At 41.9% G+C, this 22667-nt stretch overlaps 1 protein-coding gene across 1 annotated transcript; it reads right to left on the bottom strand.

Annotated features, from left to right (window-relative positions):
- Positions 1-7619: 7619 nt before the first annotated feature.
- On the bottom strand, positions 7620-22373 carry LOC308402606 (NLR family CARD domain-containing protein 3-like; the record flags this gene model as incomplete). Its single annotated transcript, XM_080891581.1, has 6 exons — positions 7620-7812; positions 14311-14484; positions 14708-14881; positions 19497-21297; positions 21449-21653; positions 22362-22373. The coding sequence occupies 6 exons, from the start codon at positions 22371-22373 to the stop codon at positions 7620-7622; spliced, it is 2559 nt and encodes an 852-aa protein (XP_080747707.1).
- Positions 22374-22667: the final 294 nt, after the last annotated feature.

Raw genomic sequence — 22667 nt, 5'->3', positions numbered from 1 at the left:
AGCCAGCCGGGCAGATTTCATTCAAGTGGACATAATCAATGTTCCCTCTAAGCTGCGCACGGGCGCAATCCGCTGACACGCTCTCTGCACACAGAGTATCTGCATTGCGCACAAAAAGATATCTAACAGGCTGTGAGGCTCCTGAACTCTCTGCCCCCCTCTCACGGACAATAACCATATCCAACTTCTTAATAGCAATGAACTGGTCTGCATTGGTGCATCATATCTTTATTCTCTTCCCCCTCCTGCCCCCCCCCCCCTCCTTCTTAAATAGATAACTATCATATCTGATATCATATCTCACAGTACAATAATATTGAATGGGTTGCATTGTTGTACTTTGTCATGTTTCTCAGGTCTTTGTCTGATTTTCTACGAACATTACTTGTCATGTTCTCATGTTGTTGCTAAGGATTGTCTTATTGCATTGGAGTCACACTGGGTTAAATATGTACACTTGGGTTTTAAGGGGTATTTATTATTTTCTTCTTTTTTTTTTGGGTTGTATGGAAGCCCCAAACGCAATTTCATTGTTCTTGACAATGACAATAAATAAATAAATACTAAATACTAAATACTAACCTGAATTGAAATTAAAATAAATACGTTAACAATTCTGCTTTGCAGTGTTAGTCAGTGACTGGCTGCTCCAGTATTTAGAACGATGCCGCCTTATCCCATAGTCCAGCCAATGATTCACATTCGTATATACGCAGCTAATCAACGTCGCTGACGGGCTATGACAGCGTCCTCATGTGCCGACACCGGTGTTTTGGTTGATGTGGAGTGAAGCCACGTTAATGACAACGTGATCCAGTGATCCAAGGGACCGCTCAGGGAGTTTGTGTGTTTGCTCAGACACATGAAACATTAGAGGGAACATTGGACATAATTCTTATTTTGCTGCCACGTCTCAGTCAGACACATGAAATCTAGAGACTCTTTAATAAAGAGATCGCTTAGAATAAATGATTTGTTTGTTATGGAGCGAACGTTAAGCGGGGCCAACCGAGTTGATGACGGTCGATCTGCAAAATCAACAGCTGACTGCAGCGGCACTTGAAATAAAGACAATGCAGACCTGTGGACCTGCTGGGCAGGGCAGCGACTCCAGAGCTGGGGGAAGCAATGATCGATGAGCAGACATAGCTGTTATCAATAAAAACAGTGAACGTTTGACGGACACACCGTGAGAAAAACTGCTTCTGAGCCACAGAGCCCAGGTCCCAGTCACCGGCGTAACATATTAACTAAATGTCAGGAGAGGAAGTGGACGCAGGCACCAGGATTCTCCCCACAGCCAAGAAGCTAGCCTCTGGTAGCTTCTCAGTTTCACCTGGACGTCGGCCCTCGTTCCCCTTTTCCATCTCTTGAGGGTGAAAGTCCTGCGGGTTGTGAAGAGTAGCACACCAGGGGAGGAAGAGTTTTTCTGTTCAGCTGTTACAGTAGCTCTCCACTGAATCTTTGATGTTAAACCCTTTAAGACCTACCATAGAACCAAGTCTGCCAGAGCTTATCTTTAGATTTTTACATGCTGTAGTGCAGACCTTCCCAAACTGTGGTGCCCGCCCATGGCAGGGGGGGCGCGGTATGAAAAGGGAGGGGAACAAAACGCTTGAACACTGCTAGCACGGCGCCCACAGAAACGCAAAGCAGGAGATGAAGCATCGCTGAATATGTTTCCAAACCAACTTCATTCTAAGCCAAAGACTAGAAAATATGGTGAAGCAAATCTGCCCTTTGGCTTCACCTGCACAGGTGCTGAGGTAGGTCCCTGCGTCGGGAGCAGCGCTGGGCTCTTCCAATCATGGACAAACAGGATCCCACATTCTTAATTTTTAGTTCACAAACACTTGTTGTAGTGACTAACTACTCCTGACATTTTGGAGATGTTTGCTCTTTATAGAGTAAAGTTACAGCGGGATACAAATAACATCAGGCTGATCCTGCCACGATTTGTTCCCTCGATTCAAATCACAGACAAACAGGATCCCACAGCTGTTTATGTTTTTGAACCCATTTTGCACAGAGAGGCATTTTTTGAAAATGTATTGACAGCAATGTTGATTAGTATTACAGAAGAAGAAAAAACAACTACCCGTGACGCCTTTGTAAATGGAGGGACAGTAACTGCGTGTGAAACCTGCAGATACTCAGATTAACAGTATTTTGTCTCTGTCTGCCATTCTGCAATTCATCTCACATAAACAATAACGTGACGTGAAAAAAGGCGCAACCTTTGACGTTGCCAGATGAACTCTGTATTCCTCGTCCGCAAAAAAGGAGTTTTAAAAAAATCTCAGTTTTTGGTGATTTGAAACACTGTTTGGATGAAACAGCTGCGTTTTCAAAAATACCAGTGTAGGTGCGGACGTAGCGTAAAAGATTTAGTAGTTTATTTTCTTACTACCTGTAATTTATTGCAGGTTACTTGTATTTGCTTAATTGTTTACTAAATGTTAGAGGTGTGAAATAAACCGCAATGGAGCAAAATATGGGCGTGTGTGGTTGGAGGATGTGTTAGTGCGTGTGCGTGCTGTTCACGCGCCGGGGGGGAGGCGAACGTTTTTCGTGTAAAACAAAGGGGGGCCCAGCAAAAAAAGTTTGGGAACCACTGCTGTAGTGCCATTTTGGGGAGCAGTTCAAGTTGCTATACATCAATACAACCGTTATAGCCCAAATTTTTATAATATGTATGCATTCAGTCCATAGTAACTACATATACAGCAAAAAGTGCAATAAACTAGAACAAATTGAAAATTGTTTTGTTTTGTATTTTTACATATATTTGTAGTTAGAGAAATTTAAGAGGTTTATCCCTCAAAACGGAAGAACTAAAAAAGTTGCACAAAATAGTTTCCAACCACAGGAAATGTAATTTGAGTGTATCCATAGTTGTATTTTTGAGATACACCAAATTGTATATACTGCATGAAAAACTAAAATAAATACTACCATGTGAATTTGCAAGAAAAACTTCAGTGCATCAAAATAAACTATTTCCAACTGTGTAATTTGAGTTCTAAGCCTCCCAGAAACTATACTGAAAGGGTAAACTCAAACATGACTTTTAAAAACACCAGTGTAGGCTTCAAGGTAAAAACAAACAAACAAACAAACAACTAGAATTTTCGCAAAAACGACGTCACTTCAGGTTTCGGGCAGGTAATGGCGGACATACGATAGTTTGGGCTGACATCTATTCCAACGTAGGAAGTGCTATGAACATCTGATCGGATTGGCAAAGCGTGTTTCTGGAATATTACTTTTTTGTTGCTGCAAGTGCTTTTCATGCAACTTTTGCAAAGCTATGTGTGGAAGGAAACGGTGACCTAGGATAAGCTGGATACATAAGATGTAAGTACAACTCCGGTTTCACATGCAAAAATAAAAATTATTGCACTAGCTTGTGTGGTTGCCGATCTACAGGCATTTAAAAATAGTTACGCAAAACTGAGCGTTCCCACTCTGACCGGCCTTAAAGGGTTAACAGTATCTCCCAATCATAATTTAAAGCAGCAGAAATTAAGTCAGAACTCAAAAGAGCAAAAATGACATTACAAAAAATGATTGACGACAGTGAAAAACTACATTGTTGCCTCCAGCAAGCTGCAGCGGCGGCAAAGCCAAACACAGGCGCCATCTTGTTTGACAGAAGAACGTAGCACACAGCAGCTACAAGCATAGAGTGCACCACTATTGTTCAAATGGAAGAAATAGAAAACACTCAATAAATCCTTCCACAGCTGAAACTAATGTAGACAATGTCAGGGGAGGAAGTCAAACTGAACTTATGACACCAAGCACGATAACTACCAAAATAATGCAGGAAAAGTAAACTAAGAAACCCTAAAGCAACTAAACAGAGCAGCTAGCAATAAACAAGAAGTGTAAACTATAAAAACATAGAAGCTAAATGCTAACATGGCTAACACTATCATCACTGTATGTAGCCCGACTCTTCTCACAGCAACATACAACTGTCATGGCTAGACATCTCACTGATTGGCTCATGTTAGCTTGTGAAAATATAACGTCCCAGCAGTACTAGCTGTTTTATATACTGTTTAAAATAAGCGAAATGTGCTTATAATGTGTAAATAAAGGCTGAAGCAGCTAGCACTGTTAGCATCAGCACCAAGCCCTGTTACATTTGTACACTGTTAGAGCAATGGCTCCAATCTACAGCCTTTAAAATAATGATTAAAATGCTGTGATTGCAGCCATTCCCCAACTCTCTGTGAATGGTTCTCATGGCTATTGATCAGTGGGCTTTGATCAGTGGGCTTTGATCAGTGGGCTTTGATCAATGGTCATGAGAATTTGCATAATTATGATTAAGGAACTGACCTCCCAGCCCATTGTTCCTTCAGTGGGCTGGTTTCAGTCATTATGCAAATGTACTGTTTATAAGATTGAAACCTGCAGTCAGCCGAGATTGAAGAAGTCACCTGGATGATGATGAAACATTTCTCCCACAAAACGCTACGTCCAGATGAACAGAATCAACTTTTGGAGATTTACTTACCTGGATGATTATTGGTTATTGGTAACTTTATTGTCCCTAATGGGAAATTGATTTGCAGTATGTCCGTACAAACAAACAAACAGGCAACCAACACATCACATACACACTCCAAAATAATATAATATAATATAAGCCTGAGAAAACAACCTAGATTTTTCATCAAAAAAGTACAATGTGCAATGGCAACAACACATATGGTTCAGTGTTATTAACTATGATAATAGCAGTAGGTACAAAAGACAATCTATGTCTCTTTGTCTTCACTGCAGGCACTTTATAACGACGACCTGATGGAAGCAGTTGAAAATCATTAAAGAGAGGATGATCTGAACACAACATGACAGAGGTCGCCTTCCTCAGCACCTGCCTGTTATAAAAGTCCACAAGCTGGACCTGAGACCTCCCTGAAATCTTACCAGCCACTTTAACCAGGTTGTTAAGTCTGGTCTTATTATTCAGAGACATATTACCGTACCAAGCAATGATACAGAAAGTTAAAACAGATTCAATAAAACTTTTATAAAAAACGAGTCATCATTGCAGATGAAACATTAAAACGTCTCAACCTCCTTAAAAAGTCTTTGTTGAACCTTTTTCACTGTAGCAGCAAGATGTGACTCAAAGCACAGAGCTTTATCAAGAACAACCCCCAAATACTTATAACTGTCCACCAGTTCAATGGCTGCACATTTACCACTGTTAGCGCAGGATGAGGGGATGTCTCCCTGAAGTCAATAACCATGTCCTTGGTTTTCAAGGTGCTGATCATTAAGAAGGACTGATCACACCACGAAACAAACTCATCCACAACAGGCCCATGGGAATCCTCTTCACCATGAAGGAGGCTTACAATGACTGTGTCATCTGCGTATTTAATGAAATGCCTGTTGGCCTGTGTACTGCGACAGTCATTAGTGTACAAAATATACAGTAGAGGAGAGAGACAACAACCTTGCGGTGAGCCAGTGGAAGAGTTCAGCTGTTTGGAAAAACAGCCGTTCACTCTCACACACTGAGATCTGTCAGTTAAAAAGGTTAAAACCCAACCAACGAGATTAAGATCAAGTGTAAACTGGTTAAGAAGTTTATCAGCTAAAAGATGTGGCTGGATAGTATTAAAAGCTGAAGAAAAATCAATAAATAAGAGCTGAGCATGAGCTTTGGCGCCATCAAGATGGCGATAAAGGAAGTTCAACAGAGTGACCACTGCATCATCAACACGTCTACGAGGCCTGTATGCAAATTGTAGAGGGTCTATAAGCTTCTCTACTTGCTAACTGAGAGTCTGAACTAAAACCAGGAAGACTTATCTTATTACAGTCACTGTAACAGTGACCAGTCATGTGTTTCATGCCTGCCCAGGCCACCCTTAAGTTATTGCTACCCATCTCCGCCTCTACCTTATCCTTGTATTTTACTTTGGCTTTTTTAATTTCTGATCTGATCTCCTTCCTAATTTCTCTAACTTTCAAGATATTCCCTTCAATAAAAGCTTTTTTCCTTTCATGAATCAGCCTCATAAGACCTTTTGAAGACCATGGTTTGTTATTAGGAAAAAAATGGAGATGGTGTCAGTCGCATTCTTAGGATTCGCTTTAGGGTGGATGTAAACAATGGTGACGTTGATCTGTGGGAATTCCCTTGGCAGATAAAACGGCCTCAAAGACACAGAGAGGAGCTCAATGTCAGGCAGACACACTTGTCTACGAACGGTCACATTTTTACACCATTTCTGATTTATATACAAACACACTCCTCCTTGAGATTTCTGGGTAGCTCCGGGGTCTCGATCCAAACGTATGGGAAACCCGAAGCCATTTAGTTCCAGAGAACAATCAGGGTCAGAGTCCTTGAGCAAAGTCTCTGTGAATGCCATTAGACATGTATCCCTGTAGTCACGTAAGTGTGCAACATTCAAATGCAGTTCATCCAATTTACTCCTCAGAGACTGCACATTAGCCAGGATTATTGATGGTAAAGGAATGACTCCAAACAACCGTCAGGATTGCCAATAAAATCATGCGAAATAAAAAACCCATCTTCGTTAAAAGAAGTTCCACAAAACACAAGCCGATGCTATAGAATTTCCTCAGGCAAAAAAATATATATATAAAGGAATAAAAGAATGAAATAAAATAAGTTAAAACACTGACACTGAAAGAGAGAGACAACCTGCTGGTCGCCACAAGAGCAGCGCCCCTCTTTCTAGTCTAGTCTAGACTGAGAATGCATCAAGACCACTCACTCACCCTTCCCTCCTGCCTCTCAGCTGCTGAAACTCACAGTTTGTTACCACGGAAGAGTCACTCCTTCATCTGAGATGAAGCCTGATAGTCTGACTGATGCAACATAACATTCAGTCTACACTTTGTTTTTGTGCAAAGATGATAAAGAGGAAACACTAATAACATAAACAAAAATAAATGTCCAATTTAGAAATCTTATTCTTTTTTGCTCTATAAAATAGTTGTTTTTATTTTTCAGTCACTCATCATAGCAGTAGGATTTACATGAAAATAAAAACAAATTAAGTTTGAGAGAAAAAGTACATTTTTGGCACTCTCTGGGCAACTGACTCAGAGACTCAAATGACTTAAAAAACCCGATTCATTTTGGTGAGTGACTCATTTAAACTCGATTCGGTAAAAAGAATCAAATTTACCATCACTAATACAAATCCCTTTAGAGAAAACAGCTTTAAAACATGTATTGTTAAATTCCAGATGTTTCTTTGCAAGGAAAACTCAGACACTGAAACAATACCACCAGTAACCTCCAACAAATGGAAATGTGGTGTCATTAAAGACATAATAATTTCATTAATACCCAATATCCAGCAAAAATATGTAATTTGAACATTTTGTTCCTAACGAAATCAAATGTATATATTGTAGAAGATTAGCCAAATTTATGTAAAATGGCCAGTACATGAATTTAAAAAATAAATAAATAAACAAAATCGTATGACTGTGACAAATTTTACACAGTAATTCAGTCTAATAATCCACTCAAATATAAATATAAGTTTAGCTAAAAGCTCTATAGATAAGTCAATCAATAATATAATTCACATTTTAAATGATCATATGTGTTAACGTTTGAATCCTGACCTGAGAGTTTCCACTGCACACTGTGAACTCTTTAGTCCAGCAGACAGAAGCTTCACTCCTGAATCCTGCAGGTCAGAGTTACTCAGGTCCAGCTCTCTCAGACTGGAGGACTGGGAGCTGAGGACTGAGGACAGAGCTTCACAGCTTCTCTCTGACAGGTTACAGCCACCCAGTCTGAAAAACAAAAGATAATCTATAATACTTATGTAAAGTTTGTTATTATATTACATGCCATCTTTTTATTTTTGATGAAACCTTAACATACTAAGATACAACATCATATGGATGAACTTGAATAAAATGTTTTTTTTTAATTATATCTTTATTTGGATTGGACAAGTGATCAGTAAACAAAGTGATCAGCGGGTGCATATTAACCTCCACTAGCTATTACTAGGACAGTTGCTCGCATGCTCTCCCGAAGGAGATATATAGAACACATTACATGGAACTATAAACACAAACTGGGAGGGGTGCCCATGCTGCAATCATTGTGAACAAATAAGTAAATAAACAAGCAATAGTAATAGAAGTAAATGTAAAAAAAATCAAACAAAAAACAACCAAGTAATAGTGAGATCAAGTGAAGTCAGCCCTCGTGGGGGTGATGAATTGGATCCAATTGTTCCAACTTTGGTAGATTTTGGCTTTTTGATTTCTTAACAGATATGTAAGTTTTTCCATCCTAAATATCTCTAAAGTGATCCCAAACCAGTCGTCTAGGGTAGGCTGGGCTGGGCTTAACCATCTTCTAGTAATTGTTTTTTTACTTGCCACCAAGAGTAATTGCACCAACTTAATCTCACTCCTACATTCCAGAAAGGGGACCAAACCCATGTATAAAACCTTAAAATCTAAAGGTATTTGAACGTTAAAGACTGCACTTAAGGAGACCTGAACGTTTTTTAACTTGGGACAGTCCCAAAAGACATGAAAATGGTTAGTAACAGTCGAGCCGCATTGTCTCCAGCATTGCATATAAGCCCCTTTGTACCTCTCCTGATATGGAGTCTTGAAGTACCTAATAATATTCTTCCAGCCATGTTCCTTCCAGCTCATAGAACTGGACGTGGACCACTGGCAGTACAAAACATTTTCCCACTCCCCCACAGAAATAGCAATCCCTGATTCCCTTTCCCATTTATCCTTAGTGTATAAAGTGTTATCCTTGCTGGCACTAGAGAGAGCTTTGTATAGTTTAGAAATGGATTTAGTAGGGGTCATGGTTGTGGCATTTTTCAGGATGAGGAAAAAATGCGACTCAGCATCATTGAAGTTGGCATTCATGATCAATATATGATCTCAGCTGTAAGTATCTATGAAAGTTGTATTTTGTCAGGTTGTCCTGTAAGGTCTCAAATCTGAGCACAATATTTCTATGAGTAAGAGAGAGGAATGTTGTAAGGCCACAGGATATCCATGCTTTAAAGTTACCTGGGAGCTGAGACTCATGAAGGGGACCAGATTCCATCTGTGCAGATCAGCTTTTATACTTGCAGATATTGGCTCGTAGTTTGCCTGAAAGAGCCCCGAGAGGTCCGCAGTCAAATATATTCCCAGGTACTTATTTTTCTCGTTATCCCTACGTAAAGCTACAGAAGCTGTATAATTTAAAGTCATCACCTGTGTTTTTGAAATATTGACCTTATAACCAGATAACTTCCCCAAATCACTTAAAGTAGACATCAACTCACTAAAAGACCTCTCTGGCTCCTCCAGGCAGACCAGTACATCATCCGCGAACATTACCACTTTATGTTCAACTCCTGACAATGCAACACCCCTAATGTTATGATTTTGTCTAATCGTTTGGCCAAATGTTTCTATGAATAAATCAGAGAAGTGGCGAGATTGCACAACCCTGCCTACAGCCACGTTCCAGAGCAAAGGGCTTGGAGAGATCACCATTCACCTTAATACGGGCTGAGGGTCGAGCAAACAGACCTTGGATTACTCTAATAAACTTGTCGTGAAAGCCAAACTTCCCCAGAACCTTATACAGAAATACCCATCTGACCGAGTCGAAGGCTTTCTCAGCGTCCAAGCTTCCTATCATTGATTGAGTTTTGTTCTTTTGTATTTGAGTAGAGATGTGTAATATTCTCCTAATGTTGTCAGTTGTTTGTCTATAGTGAATGAAACCAGTCTGATCTAAATCGATGAGGTCAGGTAAAAACTTCTCCAGTCTACGAGCAAGAATAGAAGTAAATAGTTTGTCATCCAAGTTAAGGACACTGATTGGTCGATAGTTTCCACATTCTCGTTTATCTTTCCCCTCTTTTGGGATAATTGAAATAGTTGCCTCCCTCCAGGAGGGTGGGATTTCTCCCTCCTGTAGGATGTAGTTAAATGACTTCAGCAATGTGGGGACTAGATCTGCCCTCAGGGTGCGATACCACTGAGAACTGAACCCGTCCGGCCCAACTGCCTTACCTGGTTTTAATCTGGAAAGAGCTGCATTAATTTCTTCCACTAAAATGGGATGTGTTAGAAGCTCATTTTTGAGAGACGGGAGTGAAGGTAATTCTAGAGAGCTAAGAAAGGCATCAGTACAATTCTCCTCCGTAGCATTGGGCTGTGAGTACAGCTCCCTAAAGAAGGTCTCAAAACATTTCTGAATGTCTTCTAATTTTGATTCCAGAATATTAGTCTTGGGGTCCTTGATTTGGTATATCGTACTTTCCTCTAGTTGTTTGCGTAATTTATGTGCCAGATATTTTGCAGATTTCCCTCCTGTCTCATAGTATTTTTGCCTCAAAAAAATTAAGTTATTTTGGGCCTCCTGGGTGTAAATATCATTAATTTCATCCTGTATTTTCATGATATCCTGCTTCACAGTAGGATTTGCGGTGTTTATGTCTTCCTATTCTTTCAACTTTAAATTTGCCTGTAGTTCTGCTAATTTTTGCCCTTTGATTCTCTTTAAGTGGGAGGCGATAGAAATTAATGTACCTCTCATTACCGCTTTGAGCATATCCCAAAGAATAGCTGGAGATACCTCTCCTGTGTCATTAACATCTAGAAATTCTTTAATGTCTACCTTTAATTTGGAAACTATGGCAGGATCATTAAGGTGCGATAACAATTTCCACAGTGTGGTACATTTTTTCCTAGCCACCTGCAAAGATAGAGAGATAGGACTGTGGTCAGATAGATCTCTTGTTAATATGTCACAGTCTTTGACCCTAAACCTATCAACTTTAAACATAAAAAAGTAGTCCAGCCTTGCATACACTTTAAAGGAACCAGAGTAATGAGTGAAATTTCTGGTAGATGCGTAGCGGTCCCTCCATACATCTATTATCCCCATCTCTACCATATAGGAATTGACTTTTCTAGTAAGTGCTGTTACCTGGTTGGTCGGGGAGGAGGAGTCTAGTTTAGGGTCAAGTCTAAAGTTAAAACCCCCCCACAGACAACTATCCCCTGAGAATCCAGCAATAAATCAAACCTATTCCTATAGAATAGCCAATCGCTCCCGGGGGGAGCATAAACATTTAAAATTGTGATTTCAGACCCCTCTATCCATTCTGTTATTCTAACCAATCTGCCTTCCTCGTCACAGAGTTCTTAGATATGTTCATAGTTAAGTGTACCAGAGATAAGTGTAGCCACACCCCTCTTGTGTTTGGACTTAACGGAAGAGGAGAATACATATTTAAAACCCTTTCTTTTCAATCTCAAGTGATCTACTTGGTTCATGTGTGTCTCCTGAAGTAATGCAATCTGGGCCTTCTCCTTCCTTAGTTTGGACAGTATCTTATTCATCTTAATCACGTTCAGAACCCCGTTAACATTAAAAGAGATTACTTTCACTGACTCACTTCCCATAAAGATATATTAAGTTACCACAGCGCATAAACTCAATAGCAGCAGGCAACCCCCTCTTAAAACAGTAACAAGTGAAAAAAGTTAGTAATGAACTGAAAACATTTGAACATAACTGGAGCTTGAAAGCTCCTAAGCTGGCTTCTGACAGTGGAGCACTTCCACTGACACCCTCACAACTTGAAGGGAAACCCCTTATTACTCCCTGAGTTAGGGGGCTTTCCACTGCGACGTCACTCACAGCACGAGAAGCCCCACCCATTTTAGCTCGACAGTAACCATAATTCACCATGTTGTCCATAGCTAATACATAACATTAAATTCGTTCTCTTCACGTCTGTATACTTGCAGCTTCTCTCTATATCCCGCAGCTCCTCGGATCTGACGCGGACGCCGACCACCAACTCCCCGCCACAGCGGGCATCTTTGTAGTTTTTCTCTGGGGGTTGCCGGTGGTGTAATCACCTTTACCGGCAGGCCCCGACTCGCCAGGTCAGCCGTTGCCTCCTCCACCGTGTTGTAGGTTTTCACTCCTTCTTCGAAAAAAACCTTAAGGCGCGCTGAGTAGAGGGTCCTAAACCGTACATTCTTCTCTTTTAGGACCTTTCGTGCCTCTGCATACTCCTTCCTCATAGCCATGATCTCAGGGGGGTAATCGTGGTCGAGGTTGATCTTGCTGGAATTCAGCATAAAACCTTTCTTTTGCCAAGCGAGCCTCAGCACTTCTTCTTTAACCGTGAAGCACAGGAATTTTACCAGGATCGATCTGGGTTGGGAGCTGTCCGGAGGGAGTAATGATAACACTCTGTGTGCTCTCTGAATTTGTAACGGTGTTGATGGTGGGATGGCGAGATTCTCCCGGAGTAGCTTCTCCACAAAGTGGGCCATAGATGGAGCTCCCGATTCTTCTCCCTCCGGCACCCTGTACAGTCTGAGCGACTCCCTCCTCGAGTAAGCCTCCAGTGATGTTAGTTTTGTTTGAAACTTTTCCTGCATGCTTTCTTCCATTTGCGCAACATCTCTAAAGTTAGAAATATCCTGTCTCAGAGTGACGCTGAAAAACTAGTTCATGCATTTATTACTTCCAGGCTGGACTATTGTAATTCGTTATTATCAGGATGTCCAAAAAACTCCCTGAAAAGCCTTCAGCTAATCCAAAATGCTGCAGCAAGAGTCCTGACAGGGACTAGAAAGAGAGAGCAGATTTCTCCTGTATTGGCTTCCCTTCATTGGCTTCCTGTTAAATCCAGAATTGAATTCAAAATCCTGCTCCTCACATACAAGATCTTAAATAATCAGGCCCAATCTTATCTTAATGACCTTGTAGTACCATATCACCCCATTAGAGCACTTCGCTCTCACACTGCAGGCCTACTTGTTGTTCCTAGAGTATTTGAAAGTAGAATGGGAGGCAGAGCCTTCAGTTTTCAGGCCCCTCTTCTGTGGAACCAGCTTCCAGTTTGGATTCAGGAGACAGACACTATCTCTACTTTTAAGATTAATCTCATATTTCCATTAAAGTGTTGAATTTGACTGTTTGATGTTCTTTATGATCTCTGGCACCAGTTCATCTGTAGGCTGAGCTCAATCCATCCATTTAGTGAAATGATGTTTAAAGGTCTCCTTGTTTTCTGAGCGTGCACAGATCCTGAAGCAGAAAGCCTGGGTTAATAGAGAAATGATCATCACTGTGATGATGCTCATCATCTCTGACTGGGATTTGAGGTTTTGTCAAAGCAGCAAAGAAAGCCTGGCTATGTTGGACTGGGTGTGGAAGCAGCTCCCAGTTTGAGTTCAGGAGACAGACACCCTCTCTACTTTGAAGATCAGCTTCAAACTTTCCTTTTTGCTAAAGCATATAGTTAGGGCTGGGCCAGGTGACCCTGAATCCTCCCTTAGTTATGCTGCAATAGACGTAGGCTGCCGGGGATTCCCATGATGCATTGAGTTTTTCCTTTCCAGTCACCTTTCTCACTCACTATGTGTTAACAGACCTCTCTGCATTGAATCATATGTGTTATTAACCTCTGTCTCTCTTCCACAGCATGTCTTTATCCTGTCTTCCTTCTCTCACTCCAACCAATCACAGCAAATGGCCCCGCCCCTCCCTGAGCCTGGTTCTGCCAGAGGTTTCTTTCTGTTAAAAGGGAGTTTTTCCTTCCCACTGTCGCCAAAGTGCTTGTTCATAGGGGGTCATGTGATTGTTGGGTTTTTCTCTGTATTTATGAAGTGCCTTGAGGTGACTTTTGTTGTGATTTGGCGCTATATAAATAACATTGAATTGCATTGTTAGTATCTCAGACAAAATCTCGTCTGTGTTCTGGAGCTTATCTTTGTGTTCTGCAACCCTGGTTTCCACATCATTAAGCCGCGCATTGGCTTTATCCAACTCACCCCTTATTTCCACCAGTTGCGCTTTCGTGTCTTTTCGAAATTCTTTCACCTCTTTCCCAACGCCTCTCAGTTCTTTCAGTATCAGCGTCAAACTTGCTGGGTCAACCTCATCTTCTGTCCCAGAATCCTCGCGGCTAGGAGTGGGAGAGTGGCCTCGGCTAGCCCTATAGGGGCTAACGTTAGCCCCTTCTGTTAGCTGCACATTGCCATCTTCCACGTTTTCAAACGTTAACTTCTTAGCTATTTTGTTCTTTCTGGACATCATTTAAACCCCTTTTTCCTCTTTATGTGCACTTAGATAGTGTATTAATTTACTTGGGGCAGTTTTAATAAGTTTCAGTCGAGAGCTCTCGTACTAGGTGTCCATCCCCACGAGCGCCGGAACCGGAAGCCTTGAATAAAATGTTTAATTGGTTCATTTAAAAAAAACAAAATGTCAATCGATCTGACCTCAGAGTATTTAGTTTACAGTTTAAACTTTGTAGTCCAGCAGACAGAATCTTCACTCCTGAATCCTGCACATTTTTGATACTCAGGTCCAGCTCTGTCAGAGTAGAGGACTGAGAGCTGAGCATTGAGGACACAGCTTCACAGTTTTCCGCTAGAAGTTCACAGACGTTGAGTCTGAAAATGAAAACATGAACAAAGACTGATGTTAAAGTGTAATCAGGGTGCAATAACTAATCTTATATTTTAAGAATCCTTGTTGTTTTATGCTGAGCAGATGTGGTACGAAACAACAGTAAATTGATCAAGTTTACCTCTACTGTTTAAATTGCTGGATTTATTTTCTCAGTTAAAAACAAAACAAACAAACAAAAGAAAAAAGAATACAAATCGGTCAGACCTCAGAATATTCAGTTTGGCGTGTGGACTCTCCACTGCAGCAGACAGAAGCTTTACTGCTGAAGCCTCCAGGCTGTCGGTACTCAAGTCCAGCTCTCTCAGACTACAGGACTGGGAGCTGACCACTGACAACAAATCTGTACAGCCTTTCTCTGACAGGTTACAGCTGCTCAGCCTGAAAAAAATAACAAGAACAACAAAACAATAATATTTATTATCAAATAAAATCTCTTTATATGTTGAATCTAAGTAATCAAATGTGTACAAATGAGTACACTACAATGCACAATTAAATAAAAAAATGTTCAAGAATTTAAGTGTAACAGAAGAAAAATATTTCAAATTAAACACAATTATTCCAATGTATGTAAATGGAAACCAGTGAAGACCAGGTTGATTTAGTGACAGTAGTTCAGTGTCTGCTGGCACAGGCCTGTGAGTACTGCAGTATTACACTTACTACAGTACTGCTGGTCACTTTATTAATTCTAATATGTGTGATTACTGTAAATGTAGTTATAAATAATGTATCACATCCTGGACTCTCGTTTCATTTTCTGTCTAAAAGCTGCTTTGGCTCATTCCCCTTTAAAGCCCCGCTCTCCCTAAAGGCCAACTTTATTTTGATTGGATGATTTCATAAAGCACGCTGAAGGGCAGTAGCCAGTTATCATGAGCTCCATCTCCTCAACCTTCTGGTTTAGAAATTATAAGAAACTGTATACCTCATAAAAACCCGTCTTGATCCATGCTCAATCATCCAGGTTAGTAAATCCCAAAAGTTGATTCTGTTCATCTGGACGTAGCGCTTTCAGTGGGAGAAACATTTCGTCACTCATCCAGGTGACTTCGTCAGTCTCAGCTGACTTCTGGTTTCCAACCCTATAAAAAGTACATTTGCATAATGACTGAAACCAGCCCACTGAAGGAACAATAAGGCTGGGAGGTCAGTTCCTTGACCATTAGGTTTGAGTCATTATGCAGATGTACTCTTTATAAGATTGGGGAAAGCTGCAGTCAGCTGAGCCTGAAGAAGTCATCTTGATGAGTGACAAAATGTTTCTCCCGCTGAGAGCGCTACGTCCAGATGAACAGAATCAAACTTTGGGGGCTCATAAAATCATGATTAGAAATCTTCTCAGATGTATTTTTACATTTTAGATCCACAGCAACAAAGTTCACAGCAGGATGTCTCTGTTCAGTAATTATTATGCCCATTACCTGCAAACTGTGAGGTACGCAGGTAATGTCAGGTAAACACTAGCTGTCTGAAACTGTTCCTGTTAAATGTGTGTATAAAGGAAATAAGCTGAAATACAGAGACTGGGTGGATCTGTGCTTTGACTTTGACACCAAAAATTTCTTCCTGTTAAAAGGGAGTTTTTCCTTCCCACTGTCGCCAAAGTGTTTGCTCATAGGGGGTCATATGATTGTTGGGTTTTTCTCTGTATCTATTACTGTACGATCTACTGTACAATATAAAGCGCATTGAGGTGACTGTTGTGATTTGGCGCTATATAAATAAAATTGAATTGAACTGAATTACATCCCATTTCAGGTACCTAGAACCTGAACCTTCTCTGGAAACCTGGGACGCTGGCGGGTTTCTCTTGCTTACCTATCTGCTCATCCTCTTTCTTTCTGCTCGCATGATGATTTCCTGGTTGAGTTTGTAAAGACTTTTGCTCAGGACCTTCTTGCTGTGCGGCAACAGTGCTAACCACCGTCCGCTGTATGTTTTTCAGTCATTAAATCAAACCATGAAAGATCAGCTTGCTTCTCGTGATGAACCTGTCTGTTTTCGATTCCACACCAGGGTCTGCCCACTGGAAAGTTCAGGGATAAGGGTGGAGGATACTCACACAAACATAAAAACCCAGATTGCAACTCCAACTCTCTGTTCTAGTTAACCAGACCTTTCAGGCTCTTGTTCAATTAGAACCTCATGGAGTCTGAGTTAGCGAGACAGTTAAACATCCCTCTATGCCCCCTTAATCCGCCCATTCCCACTAAGTCATTAAATAACCGAGTGTCCCCTCACATAACTCAGCGCACAGAGCCTGTCACCCCTGGCAATCACAAGAAAACACTTACCTTTTTTGCTTTTCATGCACCTCACAAACCACTCATACTCTGGTTTCCTTGGCTAGAATTACATAACCCCCACTTAGACTGGTCAGGTCAGAGGGTAATCAGTTAGAGTCTGTTCTGTCATTCAAATTGCCTTGTTTCCGCCCGTCCACCGGAACCTGTGGAACCATCAACCAACACTGAGACTGTTTTAGATCTCTCCTCTGTCCCCACCAAATGTCATGATCTTCAGGAAGTATTTAGCAAAAGTAAAGCGCTTTCACTGCCACCTCACAAACCACAGGACAGCACCATAGAACTACTCTCTGGCTCCACCCGGCCTTCTAGCTGGCTGTATAACCTGCTTAGACCTGAGTGTGCGGCTATGGAAAAGTACATTAAGGAATCCCTCGGTGCAGGCATAATCCAACGATTGTCATCTCAAGTTGGAACTTCTTTTTTGTGGGGAAAAAGGATGGCTCTCTCTGGCCATGCATTTACTTCAGGGGCCTCAGTGATATTACCATCAAGAATAAGTACCTATTACCTCATTAGCTCTGCTTTCAGGCCATTTCACAGTGCCACTGGGTTTACAAAACCCCACATCCGCAACGCTTACCACTTTTTCCAGATCAATCAGGGAGACAAGTGGAAGACCGTTTTAAACATGCCATTGGGGGACTACGAGTATTTGGTCATGCCGCCTGGGTTAACTAATGCTCCCGCAATGTTTCAAGATTAGTTAACGATGTCCTCCGGGAATTCCTTGACAGGTTCGTATTGGTGTATCTGGATGATATCCTCATTTTTCCCAAAACCTGCGAGGAACATCAGTCTCATGTCCATGCTATTTTTCCAACGTTTGCTGGAGAATAAACCTTATGTCAAAGCAAAAAAGTGTGAATTCCATTCCTCATCAATAACTTTTTTCAGTTACATTTTGGCACGGGGGCAGGTGAAGACGGATCTGGCAAATGTGAAAGCTTTAACAGAGTGGCCTACCCCTTGTACCCATTGTAGATTCAAGAAGCATCTCCAATGGGTTTTGGGAATAGCAAATTTTTATAGACTGTTCATTTTAAACTATAGTCAGGTAGCTGCACCACTCAAGTCTCAGCATGCATCTGGTCCCCCAAAGCTGAAACTGCATTCACCAAACTTAAGTATTTGTTCACCACGGCACCTTTTTGGTTCACCCTGATCACAGTTATCATTGCAAAGGTGGACACATCAGAAATTGGAGAAGGGAGAGGTAAATGATGCCAAGTGAAAGAGAATGCTTTGGGGGGGGGGGGGGGGTCATGCTGCTTTCATGGTCTGTGTGAGCGGCGGTGGTTTCCCACTAGACTCTGGTTTCTGCCTTTGGGTGAAGCCTGGTCAGCCTGTCCATTGTCCACACCTGACAGTAATCTACTAGGCTGAATATAACATCAGCACTCCCAATAACTCTGCTAACCTCCTAATCCTCGGATCATCTACTCACCCTTGCAGTTCAGTCATGTTTTCCTGGATGCTGGTCTTCTTGATTCACTCACAGCCACATTAATGCCTTTCGTCTCTTAGACTTACTGGACCACTTTGCCTGGATTCAAAGCTAACAAGTACTCACCCAGACCTCACCACCTGCCTTCCCCAAGTTGCTTTCCGACTGCTGACAAGTAAATGGTAAATGGACTGATTCTTATATAGCATTTTTCTACTCTGCCGGAGTACTCAAAGCGCTCTATACAACATGCCACATCCACCCAATCACACCCATTCTCACAAACACTTTATCTGAACTTAGTGCTTTCTAAGTACATTCACGCACATTCATACTCTGATGGATGTATCGGAGAGCAAGTTGGGGTTAGTATCTTGCCCAAGGATACTTGACATGCAGACTGGAGGAGCCAGGGATCGAACCACCAACCTTCTGATCAGTAGGTCAGATCAGACCAGCTTTACCTCCTGAGCTACAGAAACCCCAAATAAGACATTGAAGATAACCTCGTTCACTTACTGTAACCTCCACCAGTGATCTTTCTGATGCTGCTCTAGCTCTGTTACAGTGACTCAGATTACCATCAACCAAGACCCATTTCCGGAAACCTACCATAGAGCCCACTTCATGCTCACAGCTTCAAGTGCTTGACTTCCGCCATAGTTCACAGTTCATGTTAAAAAATTCCAAGTGTCAAGTTCCTGTGTGTAAATAAAGCCTTCACGTCTAGTAATATTCAGTTCCTTCACCTTTGTCTGTATTTTGGGTTCACCATGTTGTTCTGGCCACACCGAGGTAACAGATTTATATTTGAAAAACAGAGAGACATGGGGGATTGCAATAAAGATGAGACACAAACCAGACCTTAAAATAAGAACATCTGAAAACGATGTAGGTGCAGTCTGGTAGCTCAAGTATTTGCTTTAAAAAACAGAGCTAGACTCCTGGTTGTTGGAGACAAGAGAACAACTTGAGGATAATAAACCTGTCAGAGGGGCTGAAGGATCAGAGCTCATGTTCTTATAGGCTGGATCTGGATTGTGCTTTGATTCGAGTTGAAGACAAAAATATTTCAGAAATGCTGACATGTCCTGCTGGAGAGAAATATTTAAAGTATCATGACTATTTTAGTGACTATTTTTTAATTTTTCTAAAGTGGTAGTGTTCTTTGAACTGAGCACCTCTGATTTATTTCCCATGATTTTAAGAATGAAGCGATGAGTTCATGTTTACTCACAGAGCTTTGTTGGAGGCTTTGACCACTGGCAGCAGCCTCAGAAGAGCCTTCTCTGAAGCAGAGTATTTCTTCAGGTCAAACACATCCAGATCTTCTTCTGATGACAGTAAGATGAAGACCAGAGCTGACCACTGAGCAGGAGACAGTTTATCTGTGGAGAGACTTCCTGATCTCAGGGACTGTTGGATCTCCTCCACTAGAGAACGATCATTCAGTTCATTCAGACAGTGGAACAGATTGATGCTTTTCTCTGCAGACAGATCCTCACTGAGCTTCTCCTTGATGTACTGGACTGTTTCCTGATTGGTCTGTGAGCTACTTCCTGTCTGTGTCAGCAGACCTCGTAGGAGAGCCTGATTGGTCTGCAGTGAAAGACCCAGGAGGAAGCGGAGGAACAAGTCCAGGTGTCCATTTGGACTCTCTAAGGCCTTGTTCACAGCACTCTGGTGGAGAGATTGAAATTTTAGTTTGTTAAATAGTTTAGACCATGTAGAGATTGTTTGTTGTTCTTCCAGCAGATTGAGTCCAGAGTTGATGAAGGTCAGATGGACATGAAGAGCAGCCAGAAACTCCTGAACACTCAGATGGATGAAGCAGAACACCTTGTCCTGGTACAGTCCTCTCTCCTCTTTAAAGATCTGTGTGAACACTCCTGAGTACACTGAGGCTGCTCTGATATCGATGCCACACTCTGTCAGGTCTGATTCATAGAAGATCAGGTTTCCTTTCTGCAGCTGATCAAAAGCCAGTTTTCCCAGAGACTCAATCATCTTCCTGCTCTCTGGACTCCAGTGTGGATCTGTTGCACGTCCTCTATTATACTTGACCTTCTTCACTTTGGCCTGAACCACCAGGAAGTGGATGTACATCTCAGTCAGGGTGTTGGGCAGCTGTCCTCCCTCTCTGGTTTCCAGCACATCCTCCAGAACTGTAGCAGTGATCCAGCAGAAGACTGGGATGTGGCACATGATGTGGAGGCTTCGAGCTTTCTTGATGTGGGAGATGATCCTGCTGGCCTGCTCCTCATCTCTGAATCGGTTCCTGAAGTAGTACTCCTTCTGTGGGTCAGTGAACCCCCTGACCTCTGTCACACTGTGAACATACTCAGGGGGGATCTGGTCTGCTGCTGCAGGTCGTGTGGTTATCCAGACGTGAGCATAGGGAAGAAGCGTCCCCCTGATCAGGCTTGTGAGAAGTACATCAACTGTGGTGGGCATCGTAATATCAGTCACACTCTTAGTGTTGTTGAAGTCCAGAGGACCTCGACACTCATCCAGACCATCAAAGATGAACACAACCTGGAAGTCTTCAAAGCTGCAGATTCCTGCTTCTTTGGTTTCAGTAAAGAAGTGATGAACAAGTCCCACCAAGCTGAACTTTTCCTCTTTCAGCACATTCAGCTCTCTGAAAGTGAATGGAAATATGAACTGGATGTCCTGGTTGGCTTTGTCTTCAGCCCAGTCCAGGCTGTATTTCTGTGTTAAGACTGTTTTCCCAATGCCAGCCACTCCCTTTGTCAGCACTGTTCTGATTGGTGCGTCTCTTCCAGGTGAGGCTTTAAAGATGTCTTCTTGTCTGATGGTTGTTTCTGGTCTGTCTGGTTTCCTGGATGCTGTTTCAATCTGTCTGACCTCATGTTCATCATTGACCTCTGCAGTCCCTCCCTCTGTGATGTAGAGCTCTGTGTAGATCTGATTCAGGAGGGTTGGGTTTCCTGCTTTAGCGATGCCCTCAAACACACACTGGAACTTCTTCTTCAGGGTGGATTTAAGGTTACGATGACAAACAGCAGCTGGAAGTTCTGAATAATAATAATAAAAATACAACTTTAACAATCATATTTTACAAAATGCTGATGACAATTTCTGACCCACTGAGAAATGACTGAACACACTGGTGTCACAAGTGTCTCATTTATCCAGCAGCTTAAATCTTTAGATAAATCCTCTTACGTCTCTGCAGACGGTCAGCCAGCTCCTCCTGCTTCATTCTCCTCAGGAAGTCCACTGTGATCTTCACAAATGCCTCTCTGCTGTTTCTCCTCTGCTCATCATCCTCCCTCTGAAACTCCAAGCACTGGGGCTTATTTGGATTCAGAGCCTTCTGGATCTTCTTCAGCTCGTTCTTCACAAAAGTGATGATGTTGTCCTCCAGCAGCTGGAACAGAATACTTTATGAATGACCCACCACTCTGAACTTTAGTCCACACAACATCCACTTCTTTACCATCAAGGGGCATATCATCCACGAACTCTTTACCAATTATAGGTTTGACTTTATCTGATTAACTGAGACTTTGTCCACAACTCCAAGATCCCAAAACGTTGATGCTGTTCATATGAATGCAGCGATTTCAGTGGGAGAAACATTTCACTGGTGTTCAGAGCTGAACTACCAACAGGTTGATGATCAAAGCCAGAAACTTGGAGATGTTTCAGGTGACTGAGTTGATCGTACAGACAACTGGTCTTAAAGGTTCACTCTGTTTACGCATACAGATCAGTATTTAAGGTTTGACTCTCATCATCCACTGGAGCACAAACTGGGCGTCATCAGGACACTACAACACAGAACAAACACCATCCCCACAGACACAGCAGCCAGCGAAGCAGAAGAACTTCACATCAAGAAGGTCCTGAGTAAATGTGAACGCTGGTTTGAGGGCAGAGTCAAGGAGGCCATTTATGTGAAAAGGAAAGACCATCTCTGAATGGAGGAGGGGCCTAAGGGTACATTTGTCACCATCTTACAATGCTGTGATTGCAGCCATTCCCCAGCTCTCTGTGAACTGGACTCATGACCATTGATCAACAACCATTGATCAATGGTCCTGACAATATGCGTACCAATGATCAATGAACTGACCTCCCAGCCCATTGTTCCTTCAGTGGGCTGGTTTCAGTCATACAAATGTCCTGTTTATAAGATTGAAACCTGCAGTCAGCTGAGACTGAAGAAGTCACCTGATGATGATGAAACGTTTCTCCCACTGAAAACATCCAGATGAACAGAATCAAGCTTTTTGGGATTTACGTACCTGGATGATTGAGCATCAAGACACAACTCTGTGACTTTTCTCAGATGAATCAATCCTCTCCTCCAGCTTTGTTTACATCTACCGGCCCTGTGGCGCTGCCCAGGGACAATAATCTATGTGAGAGGTGGAAAGTC

This window comes from Rhamphochromis sp. 'chilingali' (genome assembly GCF_963969265.1).
Source record: "Rhamphochromis sp. 'chilingali' genome assembly, chromosome: 1".
Lineage (NCBI taxonomy): Eukaryota > Metazoa > Chordata > Actinopteri > Cichliformes > Cichlidae > Rhamphochromis > Rhamphochromis sp. 'chilingali'.
This window is presented reverse-complemented; position numbering and strand designations above follow the sequence as displayed.